At 43.8% G+C, this 19,711-nt stretch overlaps 2 protein-coding genes across 2 annotated transcripts; one reads left to right on the top strand and one right to left on the bottom strand.

The window, feature by feature from the left end:
• Nucleotides 1-451: 451 nt before the first annotated feature.
• arhgap1 (Rho GTPase activating protein 1) lies at nucleotides 452-16,996 on the bottom strand. The gene is made up of 13 exons (XM_076017519.1): nucleotides 16,855-16,996; nucleotides 10,592-10,847; nucleotides 10,303-10,401; nucleotides 9,272-9,359; nucleotides 8,494-8,625; nucleotides 7,591-7,677; nucleotides 6,641-6,739; nucleotides 6,414-6,521; nucleotides 5,744-5,820; nucleotides 5,486-5,563; nucleotides 5,068-5,196; nucleotides 3,396-3,499; nucleotides 452-3,296 (listed from the first exon to the last, which is right to left on the bottom strand). Exons 2-13 carry the CDS (start codon nucleotides 10,713-10,715, stop codon nucleotides 3,129-3,131), a joined length of 1,293 nt encoding a protein of 430 aa, XP_075873634.1. The 5' UTR covers nucleotides 10,716-10,847; nucleotides 16,855-16,996; the 3' UTR covers nucleotides 452-3,128.
• A 1,130-nt stretch (nucleotides 16,997-18,126) lies between these two features.
• Nucleotides 18,127-19,555, top strand: arl6ip6 (ADP-ribosylation factor-like 6 interacting protein 6). The gene is made up of 4 exons (XM_076017520.1): nucleotides 18,127-18,554; nucleotides 18,658-18,711; nucleotides 18,930-19,059; nucleotides 19,363-19,555. Exons 1-4 carry the CDS (start codon nucleotides 18,308-18,310, stop codon nucleotides 19,454-19,456), a joined length of 525 nt encoding a protein of 174 aa, XP_075873635.1. The 5' UTR covers nucleotides 18,127-18,307; the 3' UTR covers nucleotides 19,457-19,555.
• Nucleotides 19,556-19,711: the final 156 nt, after the last annotated feature.

Here is a 19,711-nt window from a genome sequence, read left to right as displayed (position 1 = left end):
AAAAACATGATTTAAAGATTACATTTCATTCATGTTTTCAGAGTCATTTCAATAAAGAACGAATTCAATGGGGCTGCAAAGACACTGATTTTGTTGTAACTCTGCTTTGGTTCATTTTCAACAGGCATTAAAGCACAAGCTTTCTTCTTTTTTTTCTTTTTTTTTTTTTTTTTACATATCCTATGATATATTTTTTCCTCCTACGAGTTGGGTCACCAAAACACTCCATTCATCTGCTGCTGCTCCGTCCCCTCTGTCAAATTCTAGAAGCCACTATGGCCCCACTAGTTAAAAAGTTTGTCCATCCCCCTGGAAAAAAAGATAAAATAAAAACAAAAAAAACAAAAATTGGTCTCACTGTACTAAATGAATGAAGTACAAACCTCGTGACTGGTTTGCTACTGGGATAAAAAAAAAAAAAAAACAACAACAACAAAAAAAAACGACGAAGCAGTTTTACCGTTTTATGTTTATAATGTTCATACACACCGACGTTACAGCTTTTCTTCATTTCACACATGAGACAGTTCAAATCCGTAACATATATATATAAAAAAAAAATAAAGGATGAAAAGCAGTTAAGAAAATAAGACGTCTAGATATCAATACATCAGCACTGAAACACAGAGTTTTTGTTTTTGTTTTTTATTTTCTCCTAACGAGAAACATTTCTCACTGTCACCAATACAACAGCTACAGTACAAACATCTATAGATTAGATGGGGCTGTAACTGATCGGCAGAGCTGAGAGGTGAATCGCGGGAATCTTTACTCCGGAGATTAACGGAGAATGAGAGTTCTCCGTGAAAAAGATTTGGCGCCTTCTCTGGCAGATAAACGCAGCTACAAGAAAAAAAAAAAAAAAACAGGCTGGGCAGGGAGAAACAAACAAACAAACAAATAAACAAACGAAACTTTGGGAGGAAAAAAAGCAAACGTTTTCTTTGGACACGAGCCGTTTATTTAGTGTTTAAGCAGTTTTCCTTTTTGAGCGAGTCGTCCAAGTGCTATAGCTGCTGGTCCAGCTCCACTTCCGAATTCACGTTTTCGGCTTGCAAAAAAGAAAACTAGGGGCACTGCAAAAGCAACATCATTGCAAAAGCCAATACAGCCTCACGATATTTGATTCAAAGCCTTGAAAAGTTCAAGTTGTTTTGTTTTATCGCAAATATTAATTACTCGAGTTGAATTCAGAGAAAAGTTTATCGTTTTTGGCTCTTTTTTGATCGATCCGTTACAGCTGTGATGCATTCCACTGGTTAAAAGTTGGGGAATCACATTTTTTTTTTTTTTTGCTCCGTCGGTAAAAAGGCATCGTCCATCCAAATGTCACAACGGTGGGTTTAATCTATGGCGGTAAGGGCACACTGGCACATAGGTGGCTAATCCAACTGTCACATTTGGAGGGGAACAAAACCAACAAAACAAGATAAGGCACAAGCACGCACAAACCGATCAAGTCAGTGGGGGGGTTCTTCTTTTCTTTTTTTGCTTTTCAAATAAAGTTAAGGGAAAAACACTGTGTTGACCCTAGAATAAAGTGGTTGCGCGAGCATGTCGATTCAAATATTATTCAGTTTATTCATTTTTTTTTCCTATGTCTTAAAGACGGTTTCTACCCGACGACGACGCAAACAAACACAGACTTTACAAGACGGGATTTTGGAGTTTTCTGATTTTTCAACTACATATTAAAGCACAAGATAGAACTGAGTCGGCGTTTACACGCTTACACCACACACACACACACACACACGCACACACACAAGGTACAAACACTCAACAGAATTTGCATTATCAGCATTATAATATAATCAGCAATATCTGTTTTTTTTCCTCTCTGCGTTTTATCTATAATTTGTTTGTTTTTTGCATTCAGCTTCAAACAAACCCTGCAATCTGCAATTTCGTTTTTTGCTTGTCTCGCAACGGGATATGACGAAAAATAGCAAAAAATAATGACGCTTGTATTAAATGGGCTGTGGGTTTAATTGGTCAGCTTGACTCGACGAAGTAGGATCATTTTTGGGAGTCGTACTTCTGTGCAAAAAAAAAAAATAATGAAGGAGGTGAGTGAAGCTTGAGGAATGAAAAAAAAGAAAAATTGACGATGGAAAAGAACACTTTACAGATGTGATGTTGTTTGACCAACAGGAAGTTCAGGTCTGGAAAAGGCAGATGTGAAAGAAATGTTTGGTCGTTTTTGTCAATCTCTCCCCCCGATGCCACCAAGCGCTTCCTCTTTGTGACAGGAAGTTCCGCTTTTACCAACTGCCGCAACCTTTGGAATGCAGCTTTTTGCCTGCTACGTCTCAAACAAAACAAACATTGTTTTGCCCCCAAAATGGTGATGATTAAAATCATGCAGGCGAGCCGTTAGTACCAAATGTCCAACGGAACGAAAACCGGCGCTTCCCTCCTTCTGGATGAGGCAACCAGCGCAAAATGGCCCTGCTAGCGGCTAACGGCTAGCGTCGCGTGGATTGTCAGCGCCCGCTCCACCGAAATTCACCTGAGACTTTCACGCGCAGAGAATGCAAACTCCCGCCACCCCATCTCCTTTTCTTAACGAGCCAATGCTAGCTGCTAGCATCACTTAGCGGCTATCAGCCCTCTCTGTATGACTTTTTTTACTCTTCAAAAAGAGAGCCGACTGTTTGGCACGCCTCAACAGCAACAGTAAATGTACACGTACAAAAACAAAGTAAGGGATATCTAAATCTATATATAGAAGTGTGATGTAGTTTTATTTTTGATTTTTCTTTCCACGCAGATGACCCGTGGTACCTGATCTGAGGAAGGAAGTGATCTGACAACGCATGCAGCCGGGAAATGGAACATTTGCGGGTTTTGGTTTGGTCCATTGCGTGCACAACCCAACACAACCCAGCGGGACGGACTTTGACCTTGGGGGGGAGGGGGGGGTTGTCAGATTAGCCTAGCCTAGCTTGCATGGATGGACACAGGCTTTTGTATCATTATTATTATTATTATTATTATTATTATTTTTGGTCCAATCGTAGGGTTTTTGCACGGAAGGACGTGTTTACTCCACTATCTTTTCAAAAGGTGCCGTCGAGGCTCGAGGGTATGTAGGGGGCGCTGAGGGGAGACGAGGCTCTGGAGTTTTACAGGAAGACCAAATGCTGCTGGTCCAGCAGGTTCCGGGTGAAGTTGTTGATAGGTCCGATGGCGCTGAGGGACATGGCATTGTCCCGCCCCCACAGCAAGTTGGGCCCGAACACCACGGCCAGGTTGCTGTTGGTCATCTTGTTCACTTCGCTACTGGCCGCCACCTGGAGGCAAGACGGACGGGCAGTCGGACAACTGGTTTGGAAAACCATGGCGAGGGAGAGGATTGGGTGGAGGGAGGGGCCCCGTCTCCAAGACGTTACCTGCGCCAGGAAGGCGATGAGGTACCGCAGCGAGGCGTAGTTCTCCTCCGGCAGCGACTCCACGATCGCCTTCATGGCCGCCACCTGGTTGTCGGCGGACACGGCTGCGAAAGAGCCCGAAACAGCAGGTGAAGGTTAGAGGAGGGCTGTCAAACTCAAATACACAACGGGGCTCAGTTTTAAGTTAAGTCGCGGGGGGGCAACGTTGAAATCTATTGAAAAGAATCCTCCTCCAGTTATAGCAGCGAACCCTTTCACATGGGCCCAGACGAGGTTTGCTTCAACCTGATTATGGAGCAATCTAAGCTTAATACTATGCAATCAATAACTTTGTGTTGCACACTTGCAAAATAGAATTTGTAATTTAAAAAAAAAAAATCATCAAAATAAATAATAATCACATGCCTCTTGTTTTAGGTGCAACCTTCTGATTTAAATTTCAACAGCGACCTTTTCCATTGGATTTATAATACATTTAAGAATATAACAGCAACAATATAGCAAAGCATAGCATAGCAGTGGGGCAGGTCTAGTAGGGAGTTAGTGTAGGCCTCGCAGGCCAAATATAATGACACTGCGGGCCAGAGTTTGACACCAGTGGGTTAAGGCAGGGGTCGGGAACCTATGGCTGGCGAGGCAGATGTGGCTCTTCTGATGACGGCATCTGGCTCACAGAAAAATCTTAGCCGACCTTTCTTAACACAAGTAATGAATGATTCGGCTGATTTTCAAGTAAAACATTACAAAAATCACAGTGTTCAAAATAATCTTCCCAAAAAATTCTTGTGTGTTTTATAGGCAACAATATATATTTTTTTTACCGCATTTCTGGACACTGCGCGCACGCCGTGGTTTGGTAATTCGCTCTCGTACTATAAAACAAGACTTTGATGCCAGGACGGTTGCCCCCACGCAGCGCGGACAAAGACAGAGTGGAAAAGGGAGAGGAGAGGAGAGGCGCGGAGGTCAGACGTGGAAACGGCCACAGTGCTTCCTTCAGACTCCAGTTTGGCCAAATCTCTGTATTTAGTTGTATTAAGAGTTGCTCATTAAAAAGAATAAATATTGTGCGGCTCCCACGAAAATAATTATTAAAATATTAGATCTTTTTGGCTCTCTGAGCCAAAAAGGTTGCTGACCCCTGGGTTAAAGGGTTCATTCACTCTGGAGCCAAAACGATTAATTGAGTTAAAATCGATAAAAGAATTAATAAAATAGTTTGATTGCAATTTCTTTCCAAATCAATGCCTCGTTTTCATTTAAAGATTAGTTTGGCCCATCGACGCTTATTGTGACGCACATTTGCTTCCTTTTACTTTAATACTTATTGCTGTTTGTCATTTTTGCCATTTTCATATGTTTGCTATTTTATTTGTCTATTCAGATCATTGTTTAATCGAGGCAAATCAAAAATGAATGAAAATTGATGAACGGGTTCATTAATCAATTAATCAATGGATTAATCTATTGATTCACCCACTAAAAAGAATTAGTATCTGCAGTTTATGTTTAGAAAATTAACACACACACACAAACAAGACTGAAACGATTTCATCGTTCCATTTGACTTCCCATCACAAACCTCTCTTTTCCAACAAAAAAGTGAAAAAAAATAGTACGTCCTTCGTAAACCACAGGAGGCAAAAAAAAAAAAAAAAAAAAAAAAACTTACAGGAGATGTTGATGATGTCGTTGTAGAGCTGGTAGGTGAGCAGAGGTTCAGGCAGCTCCCTAAGGAAGGTCTTGAGGATCACGGCTGCCAGGTGGACGTCCTCCATTTCTCTGAAGTTCACGCTCTCTCCTACACGAGATGCAGAGAGAGAGAAAAAAAACAAATCTCTGAGACAATTGAAAAAGACTTGGATATTTGAAATGGCTTTCGCTTGTATTTTTTTAATTTTCTTTTTTACTGTATGCCGTTTGCAGATCACAACGAAGAAAACAAGGAACGAAACGGCCGCAACAACCTGACCGGATGATGGGAGTTTCTGGATTGTGCCGATTCCCACTTAACAGTGCGCAGAGGAAGTAACAAAGGAGATTTCATTTTTTGCCCCTTCACCGCAAACAGCCTCTATGTGTCGACCAACCTGAGTTGTATTTGAGTTGGACCTCCTTCACCAACGTCACGTTGGCCGAGCGCCGGAAGATGCCCTCGATCTCCAAACCTGACGCAAAACACACAAAGAAAGAGGAGGAGGAGGAGGAGGAGGAGGAGAAAGGAGTTGGTGAAGGAGCTGGAGTTTGCCCAGTTACTCGCCCAGCTGCTGTCGAGTCGTTTTTGGTTGTTGCATTTTATGAGGATGTGGAATTGAGTCGTGCAGCCGTGGCAGAAGACCAAGACTCACCTTGGTCTGAGAGGAAGCTGATGGTGTCTCTCATCACCACGGGAACGCAGTCGCCGTCCGGACTCGTCTGCCGGAGCCTGACACAAAACAGTGAAGGAGGGTTGCAGCCGTCGGCGTAATTTACAATTGTGCACTTTTTCTTGTGTAGTCCGAGGGACGAGATCCCAGATACCCGAATGAGTCGTTGCACTATTTTTTACTCGAAATTTGACCAAAATGGACAGTAGGGCTTATTTAACTATTTACTGGAACTTTATTAATAATAATGATAATAATAGTAATAATAATAATAATAATAATAATAATAATAATAATAATAATAGTAATAAATGTTATTTTTAGGCGCCTTTCAAGACACTAAAGGACACCTTACAGAATCAAAAACTTTGGACCACCAAACAACTTGAACCAGCTCGTACGAATTTAATGCTCCTCCAAATAATAACATGTGAGTTTCTGCCACTTCCGCCTTGGCCTCCTTTTTGAATGCGGAAGCTCCGTCCATCTTATTACACAGCCTTCTGCTGATTGTCTGCTGGCTAAATTTTTTAACCCGGCGCTACTTTTTAGCCTCGGGTTAGTTTGTGAACACGGGCCCCGGTTACAAAAGTGACTCACTCAGACGACCTACTTTGTCCTTACTGGACTAATTTATACAATTGCAACTCACAGCTGGAGCGGGACTCCAAACACCTGGTTGGGCAGCGGAGGGCTGTGGAGAGGAGACGCGGCCGGCTGTGCAGTGGGTTTCACCGAGGCTCTCAGCTTGTTGTCGTACCTGGGGCGACAGCAAAACAGGCGAATCAATGGCAGGAGTCGGGGGGGGGGGGGGGGGGGGGCGGCGTGGAGCGTCGAAGATGAGCATCCTGTGCGTGTGTGTGTGGCGGCGGGCCTCACTCTCGGACGCGCGCCGGGATGATCAGCTGGTCGCACTTGACCACGTTCTCCAGCTCGCTCAGGTAGCTCACGTAGTTGATCTTCCTGCCGAACTTGAAGCTGCAGCGCAAACACAGAAAAGCCCCCCCCCCCACGTTCAGCCATCAGTGCATCTGTCTTCTGGCTGCTCCGGACGTCACGGATGAGCCATCAGTTCGTCGCAGGGGGGCTCACACGGACAGCAAGACGACACTCGGCGTTCGCATTTGTGCCGTATTAAAATTTTTAAATCACGGCCCCAAAAAACTCTCAGCCACTGAAATACTTACACTATATAATACAAAATAATTACTTTTGAAAGGCATTAAGACTAAATGAGTCAGTGTCCGTATTTAAGTCGCACCTGCAGATTTACTTTGATTTGAAATGCTTTACCACCTTTGTAGAAACCTGCATTTTATTGTTTTGCTCATGCGATAATGAGCAATGCATAGCACGGTCCTGCTATTAGTGTTGCATACATTTCTGGGCCCAATTTTGGCATTTTCGTCAATTTGTCAAAGTATTGCAGTTCACCGAGCCGACCACTAGATGGCAGTGCAGGACTATCTTTAAGCTTGCGCCTTCGCAGGCCTACCGTACATTTCTTTTTCAGGATAAAAGCTTGAGGATTGACTCGCATCACAAGTATCGGGTCTTATTCTCATCATTATCAACTTCTACTCAATCAGAGTCCACATTTACGCTTCAGGGACCCTGGACAGCGGCCTGGACGAGGCGACCGATTGTGGTCTACGTCGCTGTTAAAACAAATAAAGCAGCGATACTGCGTTGAAAAAAAGCAAAAATGGCAAAGAGGTTGCTGGCAATGGGATGATGTGGGCGCCACATTCAGACTGTTGTCGCTCCGCAGGCGTCACCGTGTGTATTCGGCAAACGGCGTCAGTCAACACCACTGTTTGAGGACCGACCTGATGAGTGGTTTGAAGAGGATCAGCAGGGTTTTGATGAACATGGTGGGATGGACGATATACAGGGCCTTGATGTTCTTCTTGTACCTGGAAAAAAAAAAGAGGAGGGGCGGGAGAGGTTCCCTTTAGCTGGTCTCTTCAACCTGTCTCTAAAATGTCAGTCGAATCTTAACCACTGTAGCTGTTTAACGGACAGCGAGTCGAGCGGGTTGAACGGCTGACGAGGACACCAGCGGCTCTCTGATAAACGCGGTGCGTTTGCTCACCGTGACCCAGGGTGGCGACGTTCTCTCTGACTGTATGCAAACAGCGGGCTAACACTAAAATACCAGACAAGTTCTCTCTTTTAGAGGAGTCCGCAAGTGAGGGCGTCCCATGTCAAAACTTCACTGTGTGGTATTTTTAGGTTAAAAAAAAAAAATGTTTTTTTTTTTTTTTTTTTTAAACCCAGTTCACATCCAGTCCACCTAATAACTGCTTCTAACTTTGCACACATTGGCATAGTCTCTTCAAAAACAATCCATAATTTCTGACATACGCTATGCTGCGCAACACTGCCCCCCACAGATTTCCGGAGGTACTGCTCCGTTCGGGAAACTAATCTGCGAGCGGTGCCGTCAGTTCGTCTGGGTTCAGCGTTACGTTTTTTTTTTAGTGCCTTTTAGTCCGACATGGGCTGTGTGATGTTATTTACCTTGACAGTTTCTGAGGCAACTTCCTCCTTCAGAAAAGCGGGCTGTCAGTTTGACCTTCTATGAATAAGGAGGAAGTTACCTTACCTGAAACAGTCAAGGTAAATCACATCTCACTCCACCTACTTTATGTCAGACTGAAAGAAACAATAAAAATGTTCATGGGGGTCAAAAGGTTCCTTCTGAAAAGGCCTGAGGTGACGAAGCTTACTTTCTGTCAAACTCCCTGTATGCGTCCCGTAGCCAGCTGAGAGACGGCTTGTTTTCACTGGTCAGCCCGTGATGAAAGTAGATGAGCGTGTAGTCACTTTCCACATACTGATCCAAGGTTCCTTTAAGGTACCTGCAGGCGCACAAAACAGAAGCGGTAGAGAGAGAATCAGTGCACGCTCTCATTTATTTGAGGAACGCATGAAATATTCAGCCCATGTCTGAGCTAAGCTACGCAGATAAAAAGCCAAGCATGGATACGCGCAAGTCGACAGAAAGCCCATAGGCTAAAACCACAGCAGGCATAATGAGCACAAGCTGGGACACCGCAGCGAGACACTGAGATTTCACGGAGGGGGGAGGGGGGGGGGGGTCCTGATGACACAAAATGTTTTACGCTACCGAGACGGATTTAAAAGCATCAAACGTTTGCCATCGTGTGGAGTTGGGATTCTGGACTGGGAAACAATTTTTAATCACCAAAAACATTCTAGAGCTAACGCATTTCAAACATTAATTTGTAAAAAATCATTTGAATACACAATCTAACACACACTTCATAGATGTGCTTAGAAATCAAGTCACAAAAACTGAGACTAACTGCTAAAAAAAAAAACGAACAAAGAAAAAGAAGCTAAAATGCTAAATGCTAATGAAAGCGTTGTTCTTGATTGCTCGGTTGTGTCAGCAGATTCCGACACCTGCTCATTCAATCTGTAGATATTTCAGGATTTCAGCTCTCTCTCTTTGCATTCCTATTGGAAGGTGAACCTCCTCACATGAGAAGCTTGTGGTGGTCCAGCTGGTGCTGTGGAGGCATCCGGCAGGCGTTGAAGACGATCACCTTCCTGCCAAAGTTGTCGTCACCTGCGGCCACACAGAGAGTCGGGGGAGAAAAAACGTGAATTTTTAAAGCATTGAATCCCTGATAGACGCTCCTCTCAAATTCCCCCACGATTACCGAGGGAATTTCTAATTGATCGTACTACTGCATATGCAATAAATACAATGTAAGCAGGCTCCATCATCGCTGTCCAGTGGAAGTTTAATTTCTAACGAGGGATGCCGAGAAAGAAGCGACCGACTGTAACAGCTGAACTGCAAATACACAGACGGGCAGATGCAGAGGTCGTTGGACAGCGACCTGCAGTAACTGGAAGATTATTTGGAACAAATGTCATCAAAACCAAATCTGTTTTTCATGTAGAGCGGCAGCTATCGACTGCTTTTGGTGATCCGAGCGATTGATTCCCTCGAACTCAAAAAGTTTAAAAGTAAAAACATATTCTGAATCTGTCCTGGCTTCTTCTTCAAAATAAAAGCGATGTTTCTAAAGTACAATTGCGATTTGCAGGTTTTTTGCCATTGAATGGTGTGAAGCGCATGAGGCGAGATTTTATCAGAATTACGTTTGCTTTCCTTTGTTCATATTTGTTTGCGGTCAAGAACGGTTGTTATATTTTTCTCTTTGATTACTTGTAAAAAAAATATTCAGTCTCCTCCTCCGTCCAAACATAGCGCAACATTTTCACTGGAAGTGAACTGGTCCGATGACCCTGTATGTCACATCCGCTGACGTGCAATTGCAAATGAAGTGTTTCCATGACCAGTTTTTCACTGCAACATTTAAGTTTTGTGCAACTCTAGGGGGGATGAAACCGCAGTAAATGAGAGTCAGTGTGAAACAACAGGGGAATCCGTGTTTGGGTGCAGTGAAATGTAGGATGAAGGATAATTAATTCATAATTGAATCGATATTTTAATCAAGTCGACGCCGCTGGTTCCAGGTGCAAAGAGGAGACCATCGCACCTGCCACCTCAATGATTTGATGCCTGGCGATGTCATAAAAGGGGTGGTCCCATGGAAGGTGCGGCGAGCTGGCGTCGAACGGCTGGGACAGATCCGTCTCTGAAAACGCAAGCGCACACACACACACACACACACACACACACACACACACACACACACACACACACACACACACACACACACACACACACACACACACACACACACACACACACACACACATCAAAAAAATGCATCTTGCAGATTATTTTTTTTTTGCGTCTGGGAAATCAAACGGGTTCCGTCTCACCTGACTTACTGAGGTGCGACTCGTCGGCCGGCCACTGCTGGTCCTCTATGGTGCTCAGCTTCAGCTGGCCGAGCTGCGCGGTGGCAGCGTCCTCCCCATAGTCGACGAGCAGCTCGGAAGACATTGCGCGCGCACTTAAAAGGGGCGGGAGAGGGGGGAGGTCAGGGGGCGGCAGCGGCGCTAGGAGCACCCGCTCAAGCTCTGCACGGCGACGGCCTTGGTGCTGGACGAGCTCAAAAGGAGTTCAGCCGGAGTCCTGCAACAGAGAAATGACCTTGAGATGGTGCTGGGGATTCTCTTCTCATCTTCAGCCACTGCAAAACTGAATTCCTGACGTGTTTTTCGAGGTAGTTGGGAGGCGTTTGTGTGCGTCAAACCCTTGAAAACCCGAAAGCATCATAGAACATTGCAGAGAGTTCGCGAAGAGTTGACATGTGGGTTTAAAAACAGCTAAAGCGAGTGAGAAAAATATACTCAGATATAGAGAATATATATTGATAGATATACTGCCTATGAAAACATTAATAAAAGAGTGTACTTGCGGTACAATAAAAGTCATTTGGTTTTCCTACTCATACAGCAGTTCTTCTATGTTTATATAGAAGAATATACATCGATCAAGAGCCTTGTTCCCAGTTAGCTGCCATCTGCTGTCATCTATTTCTAAGGAAGCCTGGTGTGGACAATTCAGGTCACCTGAGAGCGCGTTTCATATTTAGTGCGACTGCTCTTGTGCTCAAATGAACCAACGAAGAAGAAGGTGGCCGAGCTATCCAGGTTTGTGTGCGCAGGCCACCGTAGTTCACCGGCAAGTTCGGGAGAGGGAGGGGGAGCGAAAGAGCGCTGCAATATAAAATGTAACCACTTGATGTCGCCGTTTCTTCTCAAAGGCTCCATATATTACACACACTGGACCTTTAAATGTTCCTATAACCTCGACTACCCAAAGAGGACAAACAAGCTGCTCCTTTCTTACAGGAAAACATCTCACTGCATAAGAGCATCAGCTACGTGCCATCCAACAACGGTCTGCAACCTACTAGACCCGGGGTGTCAAACATACGGCCCGCAGGCTGGATCAGGCCCGCAAACTGTTTTTTTCCGGCCCGCGAGATGATTTTGCAAAATATAAAAACTGCAAATTTTCAATGAAAGAAAGTGCTGTTCTAAACGTGTCCACTTGGTGTCGCAATATCGTTTCTGCTTCGCAAACAAACTCATTACCGGGGCTCAGCAAATCGGCACGAGTACATCCACTCACGTCTCCTATTGGCTGCCCTCATTGCTCCTAAATGTCTCTGTTGAAACAGACAAAGCTGATGCAGAGCAGTGTTGCCAACTCGGCGACTTTCTCCCCCAAAAAAAGTCGCTATTCTCCCCATGGCAACTTTTTTTTTTTTGTCAAAAGCGACTAGCGACAAATCTAGCGACTTTTCCTGGTGATCACGTTGCGATCAAGTGCAAATTGTCAATTATGGAAATTTGACGATGACGTCATTTGGTGACTTCTAGCAACTTTCAGGACAGCCAATAGCGACTTTCCTTACTGAGGAGTTGGCAGCACTGATGCAGAGTGCAGAGTGTTCAAAGAACACAAATGAAGTAAAACAAAGAAAACAACTGGAAGTTGTTGTTATTTTGAAGTTATTATCACCATACCATGACGATACTGGTCCGGCCCGCTTGGGAATAGATTTTCCTCTATGTGGCCCGTGAACCAAAATGAGTTTGACACCCCTGTGTACTAGACCCAACCAAGAATGCGCCCCTTTGTTTTTAATCGTATCAGTAGGAGTTGGGGTTTCGAAAGCACTGCATTAAAAACGCTGCCAGGAGCCTGTTAATCTATAAACAATGGCAAAAGCATCATGCGGCAAAAACAAAAGAGACAAAAGACAAAAATCCTCAGAGAGCAAAGGGCATCGGCCCCCCCGAAATGAAGCAACTGTGATGGGAAAACAACAGCAGGAATTAGCAGAAACAAAGGGATTTCTCCCTTTTTTTTTTTTTTTTACCACAATATCGAGGCAGTCATAAATGTGTCTCGCTCCGCACGCAAAAAAAACCAAAAAAAAACAACCACTGGATGCTGATGAATCAATACGGCCACTGCAACCGCGGCAATTGAACCCCGCTAGTGCCTCGGCCGGGTAACTTCAAGGCGAAGGAAAGCGGCGTGCTAAGCAATCCAGTGAATACATCCTCTTCTGGGGTTTTAGGATTCGAAGTGAAACTGTTTGGGGAAAACATTTCTGCAGCCTCTAAATGTCAAGCAAGGTGTCACATGGCCACTTCATTACGTCTTTGCAAGGCTTCTTTAAAACGTCCACTGAATGACACGAGCCTTAAAGAGAGACATGGAAGAGAGGGAAAGTGAATAAAACACACCAGGGAGACGACGAGAAGGTCAAATCTTATTCAAGGGCCTGGTAGGTTTTGTTGATCTTGTCGCATTCACATCGCACGATTGAACAGGACTGCGCACCACTAGTCCATTAGTCGATTCGTCGGAACGTGCACATGCGCAGCTGCTTCTTTCAGCTTCAGGGGCTTTGTGAAAAAAACGTGAAAATTGAAAACAAAAATGGCCCAAAATGTGCGACTGTGTCATCATCACACCTGCAGAGCCTTCCCGCTCATGAACATTTCCTTTCATAAAGCTCAGGAAAAACAGTCACAGCAAGAAAAATGAAGAGACGTGCAGTACAATGCGGTAGAGACTTGGAGGACAATCTGAGTGGCGAGGATGACAAAATAACGCACAACAATGATTGCAAACAATAACAGATCAGGTCAAATTGCTCATGCGTGAGTGTTTTCTGACGGCCCTTTGAAGCTCCAGCACAAGAAAAAAAAAACCAATGCCCCTCCACTGAGTGGACGGAATCAAACTGAGCCGGATGTAAAAACGCATTGTATTTCAGAGGCCATCGAGTCTTAACGCGAGCGTGAGAGTCCTTCCCGACTGCTCGAGACGACCGCTTGACATTCACATCGGCCCTGCGGCGGCGGGCGCAAAAACCCCGGCGAGCCCCGGCGAGCGGATTAATGCGCCGCTGCCTTGCACAATCCAGTGGCGCCTCGTTCTTTCTCTCGCTGGCTCGCTCGTTCCCTCTCATCTCCCAACCCCCTACTTATCATCCCCCGGCACACTGGGCCTCTGTTCTCTCTCTCCCCTGCCCCCCCCCCCCCCATTTTTCGTGTGACGTTATGCCGGCTGACAGCGTGCTGCTTTAAATAAACATCGCCGCCGAAGGAACGGCCGTTGCAGTTGCCGATGCGGCGACGGCGAGGCGCAAAGACGCCAGCGCAAGGACGGCGAGCCGCTGTGGAGAGCCGACAGATGGCGGGAAGAGCGGTGGATGAACTGAATGGCAAATTGCAAACGTGCGCCGTCCACAGAAATCAGAATTTACATTTTTTTTTTATATTTTTAAATCAATAACTGTACGACATCTTCATAACCAGGATACAAATCTGACCCAAGTCTAACATCCCCCAGGGGCATTGCTACCAATTATAGGGTCTACGACTGGAAAGGATCTGTTTGGATCCCCCTCCATACATAATAGCGGTGTCCTCTGGTGGTGCCTAGGGTCACTAAGTGATTATATTTATCCAGTGCAAAGGTGCGATATAAGTTACGATGAGCTAAATTATCAGAAATCCTGGCGCAACTGTAATTCATTTGCAATTATTCCAGATGCCAGATAACCATCTCCAACAACAGCTTGAGAGCTTATGTGACTTTGGCATACTTCTCCTTTCTGCTCATGCTATCCTTGCTGGAGTCCAATGTCACTGAACAGTCTCGAAGGTTAAGTGAAGGCAACTAAACTGGTGAGATTTTGTTTTTGCAGCTACCAAACTCTGCTGCTTTAACTCAACCTTTTACACTAGAATGACCTGGAAGACTGAGAACCTTCACAGGCACTGAACCAATTGGGCTCCAATGGTGAAAGCAGAAGAAGGAAACTATAAGTTGGTACAGCGAAACAAGTAAACCACAGTTGGAGCACTGCTAGCTCATAACCATCGTCGAGCAATCCGAGGAACGAACGTGGTGATGTCAAGTCAGTCTGATTCTTCCTCAACTTCCTGACCAGTTCCAATGGTTTTTCTGCAATGTATTTTTCATCAGCCACCAGGGTAGGTGCGCAGAGATAGAAGAACGCACGGCATAAAATAATCAAATAATGAAAGAAAATTCCCACCGCAGTGAACACTATTGATACACGGCCAGGTGCAAAATACCAAGACCGTCACAATTGCACCGTGGATGCTTAATGTCAAATGTTTCAGCCTGTTCTTAGGTGTTGCCACCCTCGAATAGGAATCTTCGTACCGTGGACATTGCACTCTATACTGCTTGCAGGGGTTTAAGGTAAAGCAAACCTAACTAGCAGCCAAAACCAAATTATTGACAATGGAGGGAATGCATTTGGGTAGACGCAGCCATGGCAAACCCTATGGCAAATTAATCCAACCATACATCATTGCACTGCTTGTTCATTTTTTTTGATGACATTCAAACACCTACTATGCACACTGAATGCTCATTAAAAGAGCAAGACGTCAGTGTTTTTGCAAGGCACGCTGAAGAAAAGAATGAGGGAATCAAGAAGAGAAAACACCAAATGATGTTGATGGACCGTGCCAGTTGGAACTGGTCTCCAGTTCACCATCCCCAGTGCTCTCGTATTTAGACAGATGACTCCCAGATCAACGCCAGATCAACTGATACAATAGACAATGTCAATATTTATTTTGGGGCGGTCCTGAAGTCACCTTGGAGAAATTCCCTCTCAGGTTTCAGGTACACAGGTTAATTATCACTTCTTATTATTTCCATGCCTTTCACCATCACCTGGCCTGTGAAGACTTTGAGAGTTGAAATTAACCTGAGCATAAAACTGTCTTCCGGAAAATGCGCCTGGGAGCAACTTTAGCTCACGTTCAAAGTCTTTCTGTACTTTTATTAGTGCCTAAATGACCTGGAAGCAGCTTTTAAACAAACACAAACCTCAGGCAATAAAATAAGAACGTATGTGTGAACTGTTGTGACAAAAATCCCTCTTCAGTATTTCTAAAATCTTCAACATAATCATTTAATTGTATTTTTTTTTCTTCTTCATTTGGGAACACTGAATCAGTGGCAGTTAAAATAACTGTGATTCATTATCAGGAAAATTGTTTTTTTTTTTTTGTTTTTTTTAATCCTAGTGTTGCTTGGAATTTCTGTTAAATTGTAACTTTCACAAAGGGTGAGAACATTTGCAAAACGTTTTGATCCCCAACATATCAGCAAATTCCTGAAATCCCAACAAGAGGCTTGCATTGGTGCGTGGCAAGAGATTATCTTCATATCTTCAATCTGCTTCTACTGCGATTCTTACTTGGGGAATATTAAAACTATGATTGATGTTCTAGATGTGTGGAACCAACAAAGCCATTACTATTGTAATTGATTGATCGATTGATAACACCTTATCAAACCCCATCCCCGGATAAGGTGGGTGAAAGTATACGGCTGTTGAACAAGTAAAGTTTTATGGTATCTGACCTTATATAGCGGCTAAGAAGAGGGTCAGTGACCAAGACTGTCACTCTTCTTCTATGTTTTCCGTATATTCTGTCACTATTTTCACAATCACGATATTAAAGAAAAAATGTGCGTCAAATGTGGAAAAAAAAAAATGGGGGTGACAAAACAAAAAACTAGGTAAGGTACCAAGTTAGCAATATTGAAAGCAACACGCCGAGGCTATCTGATTTAAAATGTAAAGCAACAAGTGAAACGCTCACGTATATAACTTCCTGTACTTTCACCTCGACGGTCAGTTAGGGGGAAATGTTTCATTGAGCGCTTGCCATACATGGGAGCTAACGTAGGCTAATCTAGCGCCTAGCTGACTAATGTTTCGCCCTTTGAGAAAACCGACAGGGCAAGCTAACAGATAGCGCCTATTGGCCATCATTTCCGCACACCGTACGCAACGGTTTGCGGACGTGCGGCCGCCTATAATGGGCGTAAATCCACACGTCAAGAGAACAACCTGTTCGTTAAAAATAAAAAATTAATAAAAAATAAATATCATGCCACAGCAAAACGTGTAGTATGTAACCACAACAAATTAGCCCCCCGGTGGGCAGCGCGCAACCTATCACACACGGCCAGAACGAAATGAGCCTCGCAAAGTCCTTTTACATCGCCGGATTTAATTTGGCCATTGTTCGAAAAGAAGCGTACAGATCATATTTACCGTAATCGTATGGAAACCGTGCTCCTCACAGACGCGTTATCGCAATGTCTCTTTCTCGCTGTTGGGCTTCTGCCGCAGCGCTGTTGACAGCGACAGTATGCGTTGACACCTTTTCCGGTTAATTGTTTTCAAAATAAACGCATACAAAATATAATGAGGTGAGATCGTGAAAACCTGAAATAGCTACAAAGGAACGACCTCGGCGTCGTTTCGGTGTAATGACATGGATGCAGGTGATTGCATCAGCACATTGCGCAGCAGCCATAGTCGATATGATTTATTTCATCAATCAGTGCTTTTAATTTTTTCGACTGATCGACGCAAAAAAAAAAATCCCCTAGAGTGCGACCTCTCACGGTAATATAGGGCACATACAAAAGAAGTCCCGCGCTGTAAGCCAGAGAACCTGCTGCATCATTGGTTGAACGTCAACAGTGACGTTAAAAAATTAAATATACTATAAATAATATACTTTGTCACTGTCCTTAAGTAGACTTTTAAATTTTACTCTGTACATTTGTACTTTCTATTCCTAACATTGGAAAAACATTCCTGTTACTATTGTGTTTAAAAGGGTTTAAATGATGGAAATTCTGTTAAAAGTAATTCACTTCGCTTTTGGGCCATTGCTCGGTACGTTTTCAATACAGGGAAAATAAAAAAAATAAAAAATAAATAAAAATGTAACAAAACAAAACAACATTTGTTACTGCTATTACAAGTGTAAACATCCCATGATAGTCCACTGGTCAAAGCAGTCACTGATTACAGTGTGGTTGTGCTTCAGTTGAAACAGAAAAAAAGAAAAGAAAAAAAAATTGTATTGAAAGTAGCAAACCATTAAAAAATTATCCAGATGCTCATTCAAGACCTCTTGTCAGTTAAGTCCATCTTTATACTGTCACAATTTGTTCACCTTTGCAAAATTATCAACAAATGCATTGTTTCTTCAATGGCCCAAACCCCCCCAAACATGTTTACTTTTTACTTCAGTACATTTAAGAAGCTGTACTTTCTTAGTTCTGCTTGAGTAAATGAGTTGAATAATTACTTTTACTTTTAACCGGAGTTTAACAGAATGTGAATACTTTTGCCACCTTTGCACAAAGTGCATTTTCAATAGAACGTGACCTTTAAATAGTAGCAGTAGGTAGGTAGGTTGGTGGCATATTGCTCTTTATGTTGCGAGGTGGAGACTTCCTGTATGGTGGGTGGCGGTAGTGCTCCCCCAATGCCCAACGCCATCAAAGAAAAAGAAATCAGACAAGAAAGGTTTGTTTGCGGAAGTGACTGGACCGTCAAGAATGATCCAACCTGCAGCACTTCCTGGTTGTTCGGAATGCGGCCAACGCTGTTCGCAAAAGTTGCTCCGCTTTAACTAAAGCTACAAGTAGTTCCATCTCTTTGGTTGGGACTCTTTTCTTTCTTTTCTTTTTTTTTTTTTTTGTCAAATATGCCGAGGAGCGCCATACGTGCGAGCGTAGGAGGACGCATTGCGGAGCGGTCGTATTCGTCCGACGAGATGGAGGAAGCGGAACGTCCTCCCGCAAACCCCGGCGCGTCCGTGCGGGAGCCGGCGGACCGAGATGGACCCGGGCGGCGGTGCCGCTGGTCCGTGTTGGTGCTGTCAGCCCTGGCCTCCGTGGGCGCCGTGGCCGCCGCCGGATGCGTCTGCGCATTCCTCTACCCCATCCTCAAAGGTGCGCAACCTGGACGCGCACTTGCTTACTGTCAAACCAAAGTAAAGCCTTGATAACTTTGTTTTTGTTTTGTTTTTTTTGTTTTTTTTAATGAAACACCCAGAACTCAGAGTGGAGAGAGTGATAGCGCATGATGGGACTGAGGAGAGGATTTTGGGTAAGTATTGGGGTTTAATTTCCCACGTTATCTGTGTTGAGAGATTTGAATTAAAAAAAAAAAAAAAAATGAAATCAGTTTTTAAAATAAACATAGAGGCACCATTGTCATGACTAATAAACCACTGTTAAATACTGTAAATATCAACAAACTCATTCCACACCAAGATATACATTTGTGTGTGCGTGTGTGTGTGTGTGTATATCTGTGTGGCACAGGTTTCTGGAGTATCCTTGTGTTGTCAGTATTAGCGGGACTGGTGTGCTTTGCCTCCTCGTGGACCCTCACCTACCTGGACTCGTACAAGCCTGGCACGGCCTTCACGTCGTTGACTCACACTCAATCTAGGTGGTTTTGTTCGTACAGTTGTCGCGCTTCTTATAACATATTCGCACATTCAGTTGAATTTTACATCCAAAAGTAATGGTAAAATACAGTAGGAAATATTCAGTAAATACACCATTTTCAGTTGACATACAATTTGCCTTAAACACAGTTTTCTACATCTCATTGTCAACGGATGGCATGGATGTTGCATTTTTGAAAGAAACAAACATCTAAATTCTTTGAACCCTGTTTGACACCATAATGGGACAAAAAGGGACTCTTTGAACACCTAGTCACAGGTTGTGCGTTTTTTTGTCTTTTTAGGGATGTGTCTGATCATGGATTATACTTGGGATATGGGGTCCCCATCCTGAACGGCGTCATGGGCTTTCTAGCGGTCACCTGGAACCTTACTTGACACGCATTCACTAGAAATGCTATTCAAAGCCATCTTGGATTTGATATTGTGAACTGACTCCAGTGTGAAGGCATCTAATTAAAACTTTTGAAAAGACTTTATCACTTGCTGTGAGTGTGTTTTTTTGCAGGTCCATATAGGACAGTTTGTCTTTTCAGTCCATTGTGTCAGAAGAAGATCTAGCTTTGAGTTTAGCATTGAAACCGGAAAACATACTATGTTGTTTTCCAGAGAGTTGCCCGTTTCAAATAATAA

Source organism: Nelusetta ayraudi, unplaced genomic scaffold, assembly GCF_046127955.1.
Source record: "Nelusetta ayraudi isolate G7.1 ecotype Tasmania unplaced genomic scaffold, CSIRO-AGI_Nayr_v1 ptg000006l, whole genome shotgun sequence".
NCBI lineage: Eukaryota > Metazoa > Chordata > Actinopteri > Tetraodontiformes > Monacanthidae > Nelusetta > Nelusetta ayraudi.
The sequence above is the reverse complement of the archived record's forward strand: the minus strand, read 5'-3'. Positions and strand labels throughout refer to the sequence as shown.

Excerpts from the sequence above, each read along its gene's own strand:
- arhgap1 (XM_076017519.1), bottom strand. The coding sequence starts at position 10,715 with ATGTCTTCCGAGCTGCTCGTCGACTATGGGGAGGACGCTGCCACCGCG. Across the intron at positions 10,402-10,591 it reads GTCGCACCTCAGTAAGTCAG|AGACGGATCTGTCCCAGCCG; the intron begins GTGAGACGGAAC and ends TTGCGTTTTCAG. Across the intron at positions 6,740-7,590 it reads CTCTTCAAACCACTCATCAG|CTTCAAGTTCGGCAGGAAGA; the intron begins GTCGGTCCTCAA and ends TTTGCGCTGCAG.
- arl6ip6 (XM_076017520.1), top strand. The coding sequence starts at position 18,308 with ATGCCGAGGAGCGCCATACGTGCGAGCGTAGGAGGACGCATTGCGGAG. Across the intron at positions 18,555-18,657 it reads CCTCTACCCCATCCTCAAAG|AACTCAGAGTGGAGAGAGTG; the intron begins GTGCGCAACCTG and ends TGAAACACCCAG. Across the intron at positions 19,060-19,362 it reads TTGACTCACACTCAATCTAG|GGATGTGTCTGATCATGGAT; the intron begins GTGGTTTTGTTC and ends TTGTCTTTTTAG.